At 38.1% G+C, this 19,516-nt stretch overlaps 1 protein-coding gene across 1 annotated transcript; it reads right to left on the bottom strand.

Moving 5' to 3' along the window:
• Positions 1-18,266: 18,266 nt before the first annotated feature.
• Positions 18,267-18,911, bottom strand: CDEST_11479 (uncharacterized protein; the record flags this gene model as incomplete). The annotated part of the gene is made up of 1 exon (XM_062927635.1): positions 18,267-18,911. One exon carries the CDS (start codon positions 18,909-18,911, stop codon positions 18,267-18,269), a length of 645 nt encoding a protein of 214 aa, XP_062783686.1.
• Positions 18,912-19,516: the final 605 nt, after the last annotated feature.

Genomic DNA, 19,516 nt, shown 5'->3' with positions numbered 1-19,516 from the left:
TATTATTAAACTACCTAAGTTAAGAGAATTACTTATAAAGGTCTATTATAATAGCGTTTTAGTTATTATAGACTAACTTACTAAATACACTTACTTTATTTTATACCTAGAAGTAAGTATAGCAGAAGACCTTATATATACGTTTTTAAAATACATTATTAGCAACTACAGACTACCTAACAAAATTATATTAGATAAAGATAAGCTGTTTACTTTAAAGTTTTAGAAATCTCTAATTTTGCAACTTAGTGCAGACTATAAACTATCTACCTCTTTCTACCTACAGACTAATAGTTAGACTAAATAAATTAACTAAATACTTAAATAATATCTATAATGCTATATTAACTACAATTAAGATAACTAGGTACTACTATTACTAATAGCCTAGTTTACCTATAATAGTGTAGTTAGAAAAAGCACTTTCTACTCCCTATTTTACCTAAACTATAGATTTAAACCTATAGCACATAAAGAACTACACAAAGGACTATAGGCCCTAAAGGCTGTAGCTAAAATTAACAAAATACGCAAAATCTAGACAAACGTCTCCTAAGATTTAGAATTTATTAGAAAACAAATAAAAAAGTATACTAACACTTTAAGGATTAAAGGACTATCCTTAGAAGAGGGAGATAGTACCTACCTTATATAATAAAACATTAAGACTAAGCAGCCTAGCAATAAGTTAGACTATAAAAAACTTAAACCTTTTAAAATTATCTAAAAGGTTTTAATAGTTAACTACAAACTTAAGCTACTTAATATAATAAAAATCTACTTAGTCTTTTATATTACACTTCTTAAACTAGCACTATATAGATTACATACTAAAAACTGCATTATTATAGAACCTAACAAACTAAAGTATAAAGTTAAATAAATTATTAACTATAAAAACAAAAATAGTTATAATAAATATCTTATTAAATATAAAGGCTATAGATATAAAGATAACTTATAAAAACTAGTTAAAAACCTTTAATACTTCTAGATACTACTAAAGGAGTACTAAAATTAAAATTATCTAACTCTAGATCCTTAAATACTACCTCCTAGTTAACAACCCTAAAGGTGCTACTAGCTTATACCTCCTTAGCTACAACTAACTTAAAAAAAAATGCAGCAAAATCTATAGATTTACTATTTAGGATCTTTTAACCCTTCTTAAATACTATTTGCTTTACCTTATAAATATACTCTAGCTTTACAAGCAACTTATCTATTTTAGCTTAAATCTAATGCAGCGCATTTGCTCTTTATTAAAGAATTAATTCCTTTAACTCCTCTTTACGCTTAAGATAATTAGACTTATTTAAAAGACAATCTACTATTAAAAAACAAATTAGTATTATAAAGAAATAAGAATAAAAAAAATAGTTACATTTATAAATTATATTTACTAATGCATTATAAAAACAACTATAGCAAACGCACTTAAAACATTTTAATTTACTAGCTAGCATCTTATAGCAACAACTAGCTAACTAATAGTATAAATAAGGTATAACTTTAAAACTAAGCTCTTTAATTTTAAGCATAAGCTTTAGGTAATATTGTATAGAAAAGCCTTTAGCATAAGAATTGCTATGCAACATTTTGTTAGTACAAAAGGAGAACACTTAATGCTATCTTAGCCTAGATAGTAGGGGACCTAACCTACTTTTGCAGTTTAAGGACTAAACCTTTAGAGGAGAGACCTAATGTTACAACCTATTAAACATAATAGGACTAGGGGATGCCCCTATAGGGCACCTAGTAGTTACAAACAAGTTATATACTGCAGATATAGGAAACTAGGGTGTACTCCTTTAGTGCAAAAAAACTATAATATAAGGTTATATAGAGATAAGGAAGTAAGCAACTAATTATGCATAAGCATAATTAATTATAATATAAGCGCTTATATACCCTACTTTAAGTAATTACTCTATATAATACTTAGATTACTAGTAATTAAGTATAAGCTAAACCTTAGCAATAGATATATAGAACTTATATATAGGATAAACTTAGATAAACTTAAGAACAGACTTCTATAGCTCTTTAGCAATTAACTTTATAATTATCCCCTTAGATACTCTTAGCACCCTTTACTAGTAACTAATGTTATAAGCCCTTTATTAAGTATACAACTAATTACTATATCCTCTAAAGACCTAATCCTTTTAGTACAACTTACAGCACTGTTCCCTAGCTTTGTTGCCTCAGCTTCTGCTAATAGACACTACTACAGAAAGCCGACTGTAACAGCCTCCTCCTAATGCGTATTTTTACCTTTAGTATTAACAACCCCCTTTTCTACCTAAATTACCTCTACTTTAGCTGCATTAAGAGACTATTTAAGATGCAGTTAGGTTTTTTTAGCCCTCTAATGCTTACTTAGTATCTTATTTGCTATATAAAGCTTATAGCACTTAGCTTTAATAAGAGCTAGTTTGTATGCTAACTTACTAATACCTTTAGCCTATAAGTTAACTACTTTATATAAATAGGTTAGTAAGCTATATTAATAACTAGTAATCTTTTTCTTAAGTAATATAGAGCTTTATATAGCATTATATGCTGTAGTTAGTATCTTTAGGTTTTAGGAGCCCTAGCTGCTTAGGTGTAAGTTAAATAGTATTAGCATCTTTAGCTTAAAATCTAGGTAAGAAATAACTACTTTTAAGTTAAAAGGGATAAAGCTAGCCTATTTAAAGCTAGCTTATATGTTTTTTTTACCTATTAAAGTAAAAAAGGCTGCCTTAAAAGTAGGAAAGAAATTATCTTTAGTAATATATATAATCTACATCTATATTATTTTCTTAATTTTCTTACTATATAATGCCTTTAGTAAACTAAAACAGCTAATATTAAGAGGCTAAAGCTTATATAATAAATAGAGAAGCATATAAAAAGTAATAATGCTATATTCCTTATAGTAATTATTAAACTTAGTAGACTTATAGCTGTTATAGCTATTAATAATTAAAAGCTAAAAAGCACCTTTTATATAAGACTTTATATACTTTTTAAAATGCTATAGCTAATCTAAGCTAATCTTATTTATAGTCTATCTATTTTTACTAAAGTAGATGCACTATTGTAACGGTCCAAGGCGTGTGTATTTGCAACAGGCTATGGCGACTACTACGAGTATCCTCAGATGAGGATTAGAAGGGAAGAACAACAAATCTCCGCCTCGCAGCGGCCTGATCAGGGCCATGCGGCCCATGCCGCACTGGCCATCGGATTGTCGGCATCGTGGATTCCGTGGTGGGCCTGACCCGGGGTCGCCCGTGGCCGCGATATCCAGCAAGGCCTCATACGGGCCCAGCCCGTTACAATACCCCCCTCCTCCCCTTCCGAAGGGGGCCGTGTTTCTCTTCGTACTCAGCTAGTGCTATTGTGTCCTGAAACTGGCTGAGTGGTTCCCACGTCGGCTTCGCCCAACCCGTCCATTTCACGAGGACCTTCCAACCCCTACCGTGCTTCTTCTTATCCAGTATCTCCTGGACCTCGTACTCCTGATCAGGTCCAGACACAAGGGCGGCGGGTTGTATATCGTCCTGTTCCTGCGATGGAAAAGGGTCGTTTCCGGCATGCCGCAGGAGGGACACGTGGAAGACGTTATGTATCCCAGGCGGCGTGTCTAACCTGCACGCGTGTGTTCCGACTGTCTCCTGAACCGTATACTTGGCGTTCACCCAGTCCAGTTTCTTTGAGGGCCTGTCTGATTTCACATTCGTTAACCTGAGCCAGACTTTGTCGCCCGGTTTGAACTGATCGGACGGCTGTCGCCTCGCGTTGGCGTACAGTTCTTGTCGCTCTTGAGCCGTGGCCATGGCGGCTTGGGCCCATTCCGTAGCGTCCTTCAATCTCTGCACAAATCCTTCAGCTTTCGCGATAGGGGTGCTGTCGTCCGTTCTCAATGGCTCGTCCACCCTGATCAGGTCGATGTCGTATCCGTGGGTGGCAAAGAACGGACTCATCCCTGTAGATGTCGCCGGTCGGTTGTTAATAGCCATCATTGCCACTAGGGACAATTCGTCCCAATCATCCTGAGCATACGAGCAGAAGGCCCGCAAGTAGGTCTCTACTACTTGGTTAGCTCTCTCCGTGGCTCCGTCAGTCTCCGGATGGTAGGCTGTAGAGAGTCTCTGTTTGATTCTGAGGAGCTGACACAGGCGCCTCCACGTCTGACTGACAAATTGTGTCCCTCGATCAGTCACTATTGCTCTGGGGGTTCCGTGGTGTCTGATCAAGGCAGTAGCAAGAGTGTTCGCTGTTGCTTCGGACGAAATTTCCCACATAGGCTCCAGTATAACGTTCTTAGACAGCCTGTCCGTAATAACCAAGAGGTTCTTGTTCTTCTTCCTCGTTGTAGGTAAGTCGGTAATAAAGTCGAGCGATATCTCTGCCCAAAATCGCTCGGGTATCGGTAACGGTTTAAGAAGCCCTCTGCGCTTCTCTCTCCAGACGTTGCCTCGTCCACAAACGTCGCAGTTGCGGGTGAATTGCCGGACGTCCTGAGACAGCCCTGGCCAGTGGAACGTCCGACTGATCAGGGACTTAAGCACATCTCTGCCCGGGTGCCCTGATAACACGGAGTCGTGAATGCTCTGAATCAGCCGCGTTCGCAAAGGCTCGTAATGCGGGACCCATATCCTGTCCCTCCAGCAAAGCCGGCGTTTTCCGTCGACTGTGCACTCCGACAGCATGATAGGGATTCCCCACGTAGAGGGCAGCTGTTTGGCTCCTTGCTGTACAGCGTCCCTGATCAAGTAGTACCGGTTGTTGTTCTCTAACCCAACGTCCCACAGGCTCTTCAAAGGGTCGTCTTCGAAGGGGTTCACTGGTGGCTCAGTCCATTTAGGAGACTCGTCGCTTCCTCCATCAGCGTCCCCGCTTGATACAAAACCGGCCCTGATGGTCGTCTTGGTCTGATCAGGGCACCTCGGCCCCAGGCTCAGTACTGCGGCGCGGTTTACGCGAAGGCTCTTCCGTCCTTCTTTCAACAGCTGTAACTCTCGTCCTTTCAACCTGTCGTCCTCTTCCCCTAGGGGCATATCCTGCTCCCTTCTCGACAGTGCGTCAGGGGTAACGGCTAGCTTCCCGGGCCTATACTGGATAGTGAAGTTGTACTTAGACAGTGTCTCTGCCCATCTAACTTGACGTTCGGTCAGTTGTCGCTTTGTAGTAAAGTACTTAAGGTTGAGGTGGTCTGTGACGATGGTGAATTCTCGGACGCTTCTGAGCTCTGCGTCCCAGTGCTCTAAGCACCGTATTATGGCAAGCAACTCCTTGTCGTGAATAGGGTAGTTGCATTCCGCGGGGAGATTCTTCTTCGAGAAGAACGCTACTGGACGTAGTAGACCCTCTTCATCGTACTGAGAGAGTGTACCTCCGATCACATATCCGGAGGAATCCGTCTCTAGTACGGTTTTTCGTTCTGGATCCCAGTGCGCTAGTACCGGCGCACTGATCAGACGGGCCTTTAGGTCCTCAAAGGCGTCCTGGCACTCTTCAGACCATACGAACGGGGTGTCCTTCTTCGTCAGGGCAGTGAGGGGTCGGGCGACGGCTGAGAATTGGGGTATGAACTGTCGGTAATAGTTGGCAAACCCCACAAAGGATCGGACTCCCCTTACTGATCGGGGCGTTTCCCATAGCTGTATAGCCTTGACTTTCTCAGGGTCGACTCTTAGACCCCTTCCTACCTCGACAATGAATCCGAGGTATTTCACGCTTTTTGCCTCGAAGTCGCATTTGTCGATATCGATCTGTAACCCTGCCTCCTGCAATCTGATCAGGACCTTCTTAACCTTGCTTCGGTGATCTGCGAGCGATCCGCTCGAGTAGATCAGAATGTCGTCGATATAGGCAGAACAGAACTCATCAAGGTAGTCCCTCAACGTGTGATTGATGTATCGCTGAAAGGTCGCCGGGGCCCCAGTTAACCCGAAGGGTGTGACCATCCATTCGTACAGGCCGTACCGGGTGCGGAATGCAGTCTTCCATTCCTCCCCTGCCTTTATCCTGATCTTATGGAAGGCTGCAATAACGTCTAGCTTTGTTAACCACTTGGCTTGTGATACCGCCCTCAGCGTCTCGCTGATCAGGGGGAGAGGGTATCGATCCTTCTTCGTGATTGCGTTCAGACCTCGGTAGTCAACACAGAATCTCAGGCCTCCGCCAGGCTTCTTCACGAAAAGTACGGGGGCGGAGGCCGAGGAGCTGCTAGCTCTAATGAACCCTTTGTCCAGCAGGTCGGTAAGGGTCTTCCGCAGCACTATCAGTTCCTCCCTGGACATACCGTATAGTGGTCCCCAGGGGGCTTGATGCTCTCGGCCGTTGTTGTCTTTTTCCAGGGGGATCTCGTGGTCTATCCCCTTCCTGTGCGGCGGAAGCTTCTCGGCCTGATTACGGTCAAAGACCGGAAGGAACTGGTGATAGTGTTTAGGGAGCTTGTCTCTTGGGTCCGTCTTCTTCTTAGGGGCCAAGGCTTTCTCGATATCCGCGATACTTGCGGCAAAAATTCTCATACCGGTACCTTCCGCCGGGTTTTCCCGTCTCTCGCGCCTGATCAGGGCCATGAACACTGATGCCGCCTGCTTCTGTAGAGGAAACCGGTGATCCTCCTGCCCGGGTTTCCTTCCTTGTACCGTGTGGTTTGCTACTCCAATATGCAGGGAGTTGGTTGCTGGGCGGACGACCACATCATCGTCTTTCATCCAGGATTGTCCAAGGATCACGTCGTCCTCCTGATCAGGGATGACGTAAAAGAACAATCGTCGTCTCTTGTACCCGTCGATGTCGATGCTGGCGTACGTGACGGTGTCTATAGCCCCAGGCACTGTGACGTTGACCTGTTCGAGGGCTCTCGGTGGTATGCTGATACGCGGCAAGCGGAGTTTCGTAGCGTAGGTGTCGCTGATTGTGGCGTAAGTGAGGCACCCGTTATCCACCAAGGCGTAGGTGTAATGGGTGTTATTGATTCCGATGTTAACATAAAAGGGCTCACTATCCATGTTCTTCCTAACACTCCGCCACTCCTTTCTTGCTTCTACCTCCTGGCGGCGCTTTTCGCCAGGAGTTACTCTTTTCCCGAGTCTTCTGAGGTCTGGTCAGACTCCGTCTCGCTCGATTCCTCCGAGCTACTCTCGGCAACAAGCTTAGTCTTGGACTTCTTGACTTTCGACTTCTTAGTCTTTGCCTTCGGAGGTTTCTCTTCTACGTCCTCACAGTGCCGAGCGAGGTGCCCTGGCCTCCTGCACCTATAGCACAGGAAGTCTTTGGTCCTTACGTCCCTCTTCTTCCCTCCCTGGTCAGGGGCCTTGGTCTTACTGACCTTGGTAGGCTCCCAGTCCATCTTGTCGTGAGGTGGTCTTGTAGGGGACTTAGGCTTTGCCTGACCAGGGGTAGACAGCCTTCGTCGCTGCCTCTCTTGGCGTTCCTGAGAGGACTGGTTGTCTAGGCGAGATCCGATCTTCATTAAGAGCCTGGTGTACTCGGGGTAAGATTCCGGGATATCAGCCACGCTGATCAGGTGGCTGCGTAGGGTCGCATTCAAGGCTCCTTCAAGGTAGTTGATTCTTACAACGTCAACCCATTCGCCTCCTCCGCTCTCGGCCAGTTCCTTCTCGAACTTAGGGAGGAAAACAGCAAAGCTCTCGTACTCTTTCTGGCGGAGCGTTCGTAGTCGGCTGAGTGCCCTGGCCTTGGCGTTTGGGTCTCCATAGCAACTTTCCAGGTAGCTCATGAACTGGTCGGGCGACTCTTCTCCGTTTGCTCCACCCTGAGCGTAGTACGCTGACGCCATTGCTTGAGCTGTACCATCCAGCCTGGCGTATATATATCCAAATATATCAGCGTCACAGTCAAAGGCTCTCCTATCTAGGCGGATCTTTCCTTTCATCTCCAAGAACCAACGTCGGAAGTTTTTACGGGTACCATCGAACTTCGGAGGGTCGGGTATCTGGTGTTTTCTTCGGAGCGCGGTTATCGGTTGAGCCTGATCAGGGGGGGTGGAGGTTGCAGTCGTTGTAGGGGTCTCGTTTGGGGTCGTTGTCGGGTGCCTAGGTGCGGCTAGGGCTTGCTGCAGCAGTCGAATCTGCTCTCCGTGGGCCTCTCGTTCGGCCGCTTGGGTGGTTCGCATCTCCTGTAGCTGGGCAGCCAGCTGACTGATCAGCTGCACCAGCTGCTGTGGATTCTCAGATGGTTCGGCATTCATATTGCCCTCCATGTCGATAGCTCCCGCAACACACTGTGTTCTCTGGGGCTCTTCCGGTCTATCCTTTGTCCCGCAACCACAACGTGGTTCTGTTGAGACTGGACGGGGTACTCCTGATCAGTCCTACTCTGATCGGGTCCACGGGTTCTGTAGCTATTTTGGTTGACGGTCCCTTTTTCAACTAAGCTACGAGGCTCTGTCCTCCAGCCTCCGCCAGACCGCTACTTCTAGAGAAAGGCTCCGACGTCCTTAATCGCGCAGACTCTGGCCGTCCTCACTAGACGAACCGACCGTCTAGTATAGAGGATCCTGGTGTTTGGGATCTGAGGATAATGTAACGGTCCAAGGCGTGTGTATTTGCAACAGGCTATGGCGACTACTACGAGTATCCTCAGATGAGGATTAGAAGGGAAGAACAACAAATCTCCGCCTCGCAGCGGCCTGATCAGGGCCATGCGGCCCATGCCGCACTGGCCATCGGATTGTCGGCATCGTGGATTCCGTGGTGGGCCTGACCCGGGGTCGCCCGTGGCCGCGATATCCAGCAAGGCCTCATACGGGCCCAGCCCGTTACAACTATTAGGGTAGAAATTAGCTATTAGTATACTATAAGAGAAGGTAATATTTACCTTTAATAATAATATATAAAGGTAGTATTTAGCTATCTATATATATACCCTAAATAATAGAAACCTATTTATAATTACTAAGCTGCTTTATATAAAGCCTTCTTTTATAGTTAAAAGTTGTAACAACCTTTGCATATAATAGCATTTCTATTAAGAAGCCTATCTTATTAAAATTATAGATATTATTATTATAAATTCTATACTTTATAATTATATTTTATATAAAGGTAAACTAAGCCTATATAATTATAGGATTTTTAGCTAATACCCTCTAATAGTTAATTTTATATTAAAAATGTATCTTTAGATATAGTTAATATTATATAAAGTTCTCTACTTATTAGGGTCTAATATATATTATATTGCGTTTATTAAGGAGGTAATTAGCTATATCTTATATATTATTAAGTTATAGTAAAAATCCTTAATTAATTAAGTTAATAACTTATTTAAGAATTACTATTTCTTCTAGCTTAGTTATCTTTATTAATTTTAATTATATTTCTTATTATAGTAGTTATCTAATGCATTAGTTGCAAAGTGTTGTTCTTAGGATGTTGTAGATAGAAGCAGCCTTCTGTATAGATAATTTTAGGTCTTTTTTAATAGCTTAAAGTATAAAGAGAATGCAGCTTTTATTTAAAGTAAAACTTATTGTTGTATGTAGAGTAAAGCTAAGAGGAAGAGAGAAGGTGTAGAAGGAAGTAGAAGTAGGCAACTTACTATAATAGGCGACTTACTATGCATGTATGTTACCTAGATAGCTAAGTTTAATTAAGCTTCTTTATTTATTAGGGATATTGCTAAGTATAGTATAATGTGTATATAAAGGTAAAAGATTAGTTTATCTAGTTAGGTAATTGCTAAGCTTATCTAATTGCTAAGCTTATTAACTATATTATAAGGGATTATGCATTAGATTACTCTATTAAGGTCTAAGAATAAGATCCTTTATAAGAAGAACAACCTACTTAGCTAATGTTAGAAAGCTAAGAAAATACATCTTAGGTAAGAAGGAAGCCTTACTGTAGCTAAGGTAGAGGATATTAAAACGCAGAGGGATGTAATAGCATAAGTTTAGAAGGAAACGCATTATAGTAGTAGTTGTAAACTAAGGATAGAAATAGGTTAATAGTAATATAGCGTCTATAAAGACACTAGTGTTATAACCTATTAAATATAATAGGACTAAGAGATGCCCCTATAGGGCGCCTAGCAGTTATAGATAAGTTATAAGCAAGCAGACATAGAAAACAAGGGTAACTCCTCTAGCGCAGAAGAACTATAGTATAAGTTATATAGAGATAAGGAAGTAAGCAACTAATTATATATAAGTATAACTAATTATAATGTAAGCGCTTATACACCCTACTTTAAGTAATTACTTTATATAATATCTAGATTACTAGTAATTAAGTATAAGCTAAACCTTAGTAATAGATATATAAAACTTATATATAGGATAGACTTAAATAAACTTAAGGATAGACTTCTATAGCTTTTTAGTAATTAACTTTATAATTATCCCCTTATATACTCTTAGCACCCTTTACTAGTAACTAATGTTATAAGCCCCTTATTAAGTATATAACTAATTACTGTATCCTCTAAAGACCTAATCCTTTTAGTATAACTTATAGCACTATTTAATAGCATTATTGCCTTAGCTTCTGCTAATAGATATTACTACAGAAAGCTAACTGTAACAACTAGATATAATGCGCAAATGTATTAGTTTAATAAAGATATATCTAGAAAAGAGGATTCTAAGTAGTTTTAATTAATTTACTATTATTAATATTAATATCTACTTAGTTTAGTATTGTAGTTATAGTTAGGTAGGCAGCTTACTTATATAGGCAGCTTACTTATTAACTACATTATACTTTATAAATTTCTATTTAGTAGCTTTCTCTTATATAGTCTTAGGCATAAATACCTACTTGTTACGGTCGGCTTTCTGTGGTAGTGTCTATTAGCAGAAGCTGAGGTAATAAAGCTAGGGAACAGTGCTGTAAGTTGTGCTAAAAGGATTAGGTCTTTAGAGGATACAGTAATTAGTTGTATACTTAACAAGGGGCTTGTAACGTTAGTTACTAGTAAAGGGTGCTAAGAGTATCTAAGGGGATAATTACAAAGTTAATTGCTAAAGAGCTATAGAAGTCTGTCCTTAAGTCCGTCTAAGTCTATCCTATATATAAGTCTAGTTTCCCTATTCCTTAGGGCGTCTGTATGTATGTTGTATAGGTGCTGTATCCTTAGCATATAGGATCTATATCTTAAATGTATAGATCTAATCTTATTATATCTTTATATAACTTATACTATAGTTCTTCTATTCTAAGGGAGTTATCTGTTTATCCCTGTTTCTTGTCCTTACAAAGGCTGTGCTGCCTGCATCCTGTTAGTTAGGTAGGGCTCTTGCTGCCTGTAGCTTATTAGGTTGTAACATTAGGTCTCCCCTCTTAAGGTCTTATCCTTAAGACTATATAAGTAGGTAGTATCTCCTAAGTTAGGAAGTTATTAATCCTACATCCTTACTTATTATAATGCTAATAATATAATAGGTTGCATTAAAAAGTTAAAGGACTCTAAATTAGCACTTTGTTTAGCGTGTAACAACGTCTTTAATTGCTTTAGTTCTTCTAATACTATGCCTTATACTTAATGCTTCTGCGTAAAGCATCCTTATTAGATTGCAGAGGGCTTAAAGGTCTATTAAGGTTGTAAGAACCTAAAGCACACTTATAATAGTATAGTAGTAGCATTAAGTTGTAAGTTTTCTATTGTAATTTTTCTTTAGTAGTATGCTAATATAGGTAGTATAACGCCTAAGTAATTAGTGTTAAGAATAGGAGGAGAAGGAGGAGCAAGTAAGTAATACTCTCCTAGAGCTTTATAAGAAGCTGGCGTGTGTTTAGGCTAAAGTAGCTAAAGCAGCTGGTTGCTTAGTAAGAATTTATACTATTTATAAGAAAGTTAAGGAGCGTTATATTAAGACATTTTCTTAAGGTTTGTAGGAGCTAGAAGATAATAACTTGCTTTCTGCTTTAGATGCTTATAAGTAAGGTGTTGTAAGTAACCTTTAGTTTATTAGGGTTCCTAATAAGGTTAATTAGCTGTCCTTTAGGATTAGTAAGGAGTTTGCAGACTTAGGTTCTCTGGTCCTAGGGCAGCCTAAGAGTTGGAGTACTCCTGTAGGAGCTTCTAGGAGTTCTAGAGGTTCTTAACTAGTTCCTATAAGTTATCTTTGTGTCTGTAGCCTTTCTACTTAATAAGGTATTGTTTTTATCTATCCTTTATATAGTAATTAATAATTTGTTTGACTTTGTATTTTAGTTTATTAGGTTTAATAATAATGCAGTCTTTAGTGTGTAATCTGTGTAGTGCTAGTTTAAGAAGCGTATTATAAAAGACTAGGTAGACTCTTACTATATTAGGTAGTTTAAGCTTGTAGTTAACTACTAAAACTTTTTAAATAATTTCAAAAGGTCTAAGTTTTTTGTAGTCTAACTTATTGCTTAGTTGCTTAGTCTTAATGTTTTGCTATATAAAATAGGCGCTATCTCCCTCTTCTAAGGATAGTCCTCTAATCCTTAAAGTGTTAGCATATTTCTTTATTCTATTCCTAATAAATTCTAAATCTTTAGAAATGTTGTTTTAGATTTTATGCATCTTGTTAATATCTGCTACAGCTTTTAAGGCCTATAGTCCTTTGTGTAGTTCTCTATGTGCTATAAGTTTAAATCTATAGTTTAGGTAGAATAGGGAGTAAAGAGTGCTTTCTCTAACTGCACTGTTGTAAGCAAACTAGGCTGTAGGTAATAGTAGTACCTAGTTATTTTAGTTGTAGTTAATATAGCATTGTAGATACTATTTTAGTATCTAGTTAATTTGTTTAATCTAAGTATTAGTCTGTAGGTAGAAAGAGGTTAACAGTTTGTAGTCTGCACTAAGTTGCAAAATTAGTAATTTCTAAAACTTTAAAGTAAACAGCTTATCTCTATTTAATACAATTTTATTAGGTAGTCTGTAGTTGCTAATAATGTATTTTAAAAATGTGTATATAAGGTCTTCTGCTATACTTACTTTTAGGTATAGGATAAAGTAAGCGTATTTAGTAAGTTAGTTAATTATAACTAATATACTATTGTAATAGACCTTTGTAAGTAGTTCTCTTAACTTTAGTAGTTTAATAATAAAGTCTAAAGAGATTAAGTGCTATGCTGCTAGAGGTGCTGGTAGTAGCTGAATTAGTCTGTAGGGCTTGTGTAGGCTGTTCTTGCTTTTCTTGTAGAGGTTATAATCCTAGATTGCGTCTGCTACGTCTTGTTGTATTACTTACTAGTTGTAGTATTATTAAATTTGTTTCTAGGTCTTAGTAACTCCTTAGTAACTATATACTTAAGCACTATAAATTTCTCTAATTATTTTATGCATTATCTTATTAGTTATGCTAACTATAACTTATCTAGCAATTATAAGTAGCTTTTGTGCTAGAATAAGGTCTCTATTCTTATCTATCTTAAGGATGACTTGCGTTTCCTCTAGGATAGGAACTTTGTAATCCATCCTTCTGCTAAAAGCATTAGCTCTACTGTTGTTAGTTCCTTTTCTATAGATAATCTAGAAGTTGTATTCTAAAAGGAATTCTAACTATTAGACTTATTATTTGTTTAGGTTTTTAGACGTTGTAAAGTATGTAAGGTTCTTATAATCTATATACATAAGAACTTTATGTTTTATACTAGATAGTTGTAGTCTCTATTTATAGAATGCTTTAATAATTGCTATAAGTTCTTTATTGTAGATCTAGTAGTTTAATTCTAGTCTGTAAAATGCTTTTAAGAAGAAGGCATAAGGGTGTAGTCTTCCTTCTTTATTATGTTAACTAAGTTGTCTGCCTATAGCAAAGTTGGAGGCATTAGTCTTAACTTTAAAAGGTTTGTTTAGGTTAGGGATTTAAGTAATAGGTTCTAAGCTGACCTATTGCTTAACTTTCTTAAATGCGTTGTTGCGTTCCTTTATTTATTTAAATAGGGTGTCCTTCTATGTAAGGTTCTAGATGCATTACACGTTTCCTGCGTAATTTTTAAGGAATTGTTAATAGAAATTAATAAATCCTAAGAACAATTAGACATCCTTAACGTTCTGTAGTATAAGCTAGTCTCTAACTGCCTATACTTTCTTTATTTCTATCTTAATTTATCCTAAGGTAATAGTATATCCTAGGAAATTAACTTTCTTACTGTAGAATTTGTATTTCTCTGCTTCTACTAGTAGCTTAGCGTTTTAAAGCTTCTAAAGGACTTTATATACATGTTCTTTATATAGCTTAAGGGTAGGTAAGAAGATAAAGATGTTATTAAGGTAGATAATAATAAATATATTAATAAATTTGCTAAGAACGTAATTAATTATTATCTAGAAGGTAGTAGGTGCATTAGTAAGTCTAAAAAGCATAATAAGGTACTTAAAGAGTCCTTTGCGTGTTTAGAACGCTGTCTTCTATTCTTTACCTGCCTTTATTTTAATTAAGTTGTAGGCTCCTTTAAGGTCTAGGGCTGTAAACCATATTGCTCTGTGTAGCAAATCTTAGAGTTCTAAGATAAGTGGTAGTAAGTAGCAATTTTTCTTTATAATGCTGTTAAGAGGATTAGATATCCTGCTAATAATTTAGAGGGTCTAATGTATCCCTTCTTAAGGTTCTCCTTAAGGTACTTATTAAGTGCTTTGCGTTCTATTTTATTAAGTCTATATATTAGATAGAACTTTAGGTAGGAGCCTTTAATAAGAGGGATCTTATGATTGTAAGGTCTATGTTCTAGTAAGCCTGTTTCTAACTCTAGGGTAAACAGCTTTTTATACTTCTAGTACTCCTCTAGAATAGCTAGAAGTAGGTCTAATCCCTAATCTAATGCTGCTAGGGCTACTGTCTTAGAAGGCTGTATCTCCTAGAGATAGGCAATGTATTATGTTTGTCTCTATTGTAGTGTATTATTAAGAGGTGCTCTAAAGGATTTGTTTAAGGCCTAACTCTTGTAGTACTGCTTAGTAACTAAGTCTAACTATTAAAGTTAGCTAGTTCTCTAATCTATTTGTAGGTTGTGTTTCTATAACTATGTAATTCCTAGGATAACATTAATGTCTCCTATCTTTATAATGTTAAGTTAGAGTTCTTCTTTCTAGCTATAAACTTATAAAGGGAGGTGCACTATCTCTAAAACAATAAGTCTGCTGCTATACTTAACTTATTCTCTTTTAACTGTCTGTAATGCATACAGGCGTTCCTTCTTTTGCTATAGTATCTATTGTTTATTTACTAATTAGGGTAAGATAAAGTTTCCTTAGGTGCTGCTGTTAATAATTGCATGCATTTGTTGTCCTTAGATCTTAATATCTAGGTTGAAATGTGCTGCGTTGTAGGTTACATATAGGGTCTTATAGGTTGTTGCTATATATTACCCTTCTATTGTAGGCATTATTAGTTTTATAACTGTTAAGCTTCTTTCTTTTGTACCTTTTGCTAGGCCTTTACTTTAGCTTTAGAGTAAATAAGGCATTTGTTGTATTTGCATTCTTGCTATCCCTTATTGTTATTGTAGTACAATATAGGGTATTTAGGGTTAGAGGTAAAGGTTGTAATATTTCTTTTGCTGTAGTATTACATTATCTAGAATAGGAGTTGTTTGTTAAGGTAAACATCCTAAATAGGTTCTTTAGTGTATTATTAAGGGTAGAAGTAGAACTCCTTTTTACCCTTCTTATGTCTTTTGCAGTTGTTATCTAAGCATTTAGCCTAAAAGAGGTCTTTATAGTCCTTATAGTTAGGGTTTAGCAGCAGGTAGTCTCCTAGTATAAGTAGCGTAGGTAGATAGTTCTTTTTATATGCTGTCCTATAGAACTAAACTAATTAGTTATCCTCCTTAGGGTAGATAATCTAGTATTCTAGTTGTTTCTAGGGTTCTAGGCTTTCTTCTTTAGAGCTAGATGCAATATAGGTTTTATAGTATTAACTAAGCATAATCCTGTAGTTAGGGGCTTCTTTAAAGTTGTAATCTAAGCTATTTAGCCCTTTTAGGTAGTTGCTTGCAGCGCGTTTATACGTTTTTCTCTATTAGGGGGTTTATGTTTGTAGGTCTTAAGGGTTATCTGCTGCAACTTGGTTAAGTGTAGTGATCTTAATCCCTCCTCCTGATGTTACTAGTCCTTAGAGTGTAGGTCTCTTAACTTCTTTAAGTTATCCTATCTAGAGCATTTTGTTAAGTTGCTTGTTGATTTTGCATGTAAGCTTCTGACTAGGGCCCCTGCGCATTATTGCAAGGGTCTTTGGTTGTTCTTAGGTTTTCTTAGGGGTTTTGCATATCCCTGTCTTCTTGTAGCCTAACCAGGTTATAGCTAGAGTCTAGGGGGTCTTAGGGTACTATCCTAATTGTTTTTTGCTATCTTAGTAAGTAAGGCAGTTGTTATTGTAGCATGCAGTCTATAAGAGTAAGGCGTAAGGGATGTCTTTATTAGCAATATTAATTTATTAGCCTTTCTTAGGTATTAGTTAGAACTGCTGTTTCTTAGGTTGTTAGCATTCTCTAGCTATATATCCTGGCTTGTTGCAGTTGTAGCACTTAAAGTCTTATGCTTTATTATCTTTCTAGGCTACGCTAAGGTCTATTAGGCTACTGTAGTATCTATAGGCAGTGCTATTACAATTCTAATTGTTTTGCTAATAGTTTCCTTTAGGGCGCTTAGCTTGTTTGTTGCGCTAAGGGTAGTTCTACTAGAATTGTTATTAGGGTTGCTATTAGTACTTCTTAGCTAAGTTAGCTAGTGCTTACCTTTTGCCTCTTTTTTTGCGTTGTTTGTAGAGGTAGTTGTTAATCTTAATAGCAAGTTTAGCGTACTAAAGGAAGTCTTTTAGGTAATTAAGCTTAATAATCTTATCCTTAACTTTATCTTTTAAGTTGCTGTAGAACATAAAGATCTTAGTATCTTTAGTAAGCTTAAGCTAAGTGTAGAGTCTTCTGAATTTTGTAGCATAAGTAGTAGCAAACTTAGTCTAGCGTAGGTAAGCTAAGTCTCTTTCTGCTTATTGTAATTTATTAAGATCCTAGAATAGGGATTTTAAGGCATCTTTAAATCTTTAGAAATTAGCAAATATATCCCTAACTTTGCTAGAACAATAGTTAAAGGTCTTACTATTAAGGTATTCTTTTAGGAAAGGTTTAAACTATTAAAGGGCTTATCCTTATAAGAAGGTTGCAGCATGAATAACTCTCTTAGTTCTACTGCAAAAGTTTCCCTAATAGAAATTCTAATAGTTTTTAACTTAGATAAAGAATCCCTTAAGTATTCCTAAGGTTTTATTATAGGTAATAGGTAAGTTAAGTTTAAGTTTCTTACGTCTATCTACTAAAGTCTAGATAATGTTAGCTATAGCTTAAAGGGTTTAAACCTCCTACTAGAGGGTTATAACCTAGTCTGCTTTATTCTTTAGAATCTTAGTTTGTTCTATAAGTTTGTTAATAAGCTTTTAAGTAGTAGCTAGGTTGTTGTTGTTTTGTCCTAGCTTAGCGCAAATCTAGTTGTAGACTTTGCTAGTAAGAGAGACTTCTCTATTAGTGTCTAGTTGGAGTTTAGGTAGATAGATGTCCTTTATAGTCTAGTTTTTAGCTAACTCCTAGGTAAGGTTTCTAGCCTGTTGCTAACCTTAGGAGCTAGAGCTAGAAGTAGGAGTATAATAAGTAGCTATTTTGTTAATACTGTTTGTTAGCTTTATAAGGTTAACTTACTAAATAGGAGCAATTAAAGTGTTATAGTTAGCTTTCTGTAGTAGTATCTATTAGCAGAAGCTAAGGTAATAAAGCTAGGGAATAGTGCTTTAAGTTGTACTAAAAGGATTAGGTCTTTAGAGGATATAGTAATTAGTTGTATACTTAATAAGGGGCTTATAACGTTAGTTACTAGTAAAGGGTGCTAAGAGTATCTAAGGGGATAATTATAAAGTTAATTGCTAAAGAGCTATAAAAGTCTATCCTTAAGTCTATCTAAGTCCATCCTATATATAAGTCTAGTTTCCCTATTCCTTAGGGCATCTGTATGTATGTTGTATAGGTGCTATATCCTTAGCATACAGGATCTATATCTTAAATGTATAGATCTAATCTTATTATATCTTTATGTAACTTATACTATAGTTCTTCTATTCTAGGGGAGTCATCCGTCTGTCCCTGTTTCTTGTCCTTACAAAGGCTGTGCCGCCTGCGTCCTGTTGGTCGGGTGGGGCTCTCGCTGCCTGTAGCTTGTCGGGTCGTAACACTACTCTGTTCTATTTATTAGTATTATAAGTTACAATAACTAATAAGACATTTATAGTTATAAATCCTATTTTATCTTACTTTTTATTTTATCTCTTACAATCTATAACCTTACATTTCATCTAAATAGTAGTAGATGTCATCCCCTTGCCAAGAATTCTTAACCTCAAACTGGACAAGCTCCTTACGAACATCGAAATCCTTGATGGCGCCTTTAATAGACAAAGAGAAGATTGTCCTCCCTAGCCTTCTCCAGCAGGCTTTCTCAGCAGCATTTTTGTCCGCAGCAGTCACTCTAAAGTCGCTTCTTGTACCCAAGTCCATCCCTTTGCGGCATTTTTCCAGGGCCTTTAGCATGTCGGGGTTCTGGATCTTGGTTCCCTTAACCTCCCTTATGTCCCCAGGCCTCAAGCCGGTCATGGTCCAGCACTCCGTCATAACTTGACGCATCTTGAGGCGTGGGTTGATTGTGTCGAGCCCGTTTTGAGCTGTGTGAACAATCAGACGCTTGGCCCTTGTGTCAATCTCGAGAAAATTGAGGGGTTTTCGGTCTCCTTGTTTGTCAAACACCTTGTAACCGTCCGATTGGACTACAAAAGTCCAAACGTGGCCGCTTGGTAATCTCTCGACCTCGACCGAGTAAGCAGCGTTTCCCTGTACTGATGTTAGTAGCCCGGCTCCTAAAAAGATACTTGCTGGCTTATGTACGAACAGCGAAAGGTCGGATAAGTGCCGCGGAAAGCTATGCGCCAACATTAGTTTATATACCTTTCCTACACATTGATTGTTTACTCGCAGTAAAGGAACAAATTATATTCCCTAACTTACAAGGTAGTGCAGTGGACTAAGAGCCAAGAAAAAAACCAAAAGACCTTGGAGAATCATTGTGAAAAGATGTCTAGGCACAGTCAGTGCCGAGATAGCAGCTGCAGGAACTCTATTTAGTAGTGTGTAGAAGAATGACTAACGATTAAGAAGTTTATTTTATCAGGAGGAATTTTGCAGAGTCCATAGTACTATTATATATATTCTATTGTTATGATGTATAGGGTTTAGACAAGCAGTTAATATTAAAATGCTTTGCCTATCTTATTAACTTTAGTCTTTTTTTTTAAGAAGCTAGGGGTGATCTTCTCTTTAAGTGGGAGATTTAACTAGGAATTATTCCATTGCGGGTCTTAATCTGCTAGGAACAGAGAGGAGATAGGACGAACTTTAGGTAGATGACAGGGTAGAGGGATTCGGGTTAGCCGAGACGCAGAGGAGAGGGACGGCGCTGCTGCATCACGTGGACAAATGATTGGTTGGGTGTAGCGGAGTCACTGGTCGGTGCGCTCGTTCATGATTCAGGCAAGCAAATA

The sequence above is a fragment of the Colletotrichum destructivum genome, chromosome 7, assembly GCF_034447905.1.
Source record: "Colletotrichum destructivum chromosome 7, complete sequence".
Classification (NCBI taxonomy): domain Eukaryota; kingdom Fungi; phylum Ascomycota; class Sordariomycetes; order Glomerellales; family Glomerellaceae; genus Colletotrichum; species Colletotrichum destructivum.
This window is presented reverse-complemented; position numbering and strand designations above follow the sequence as displayed.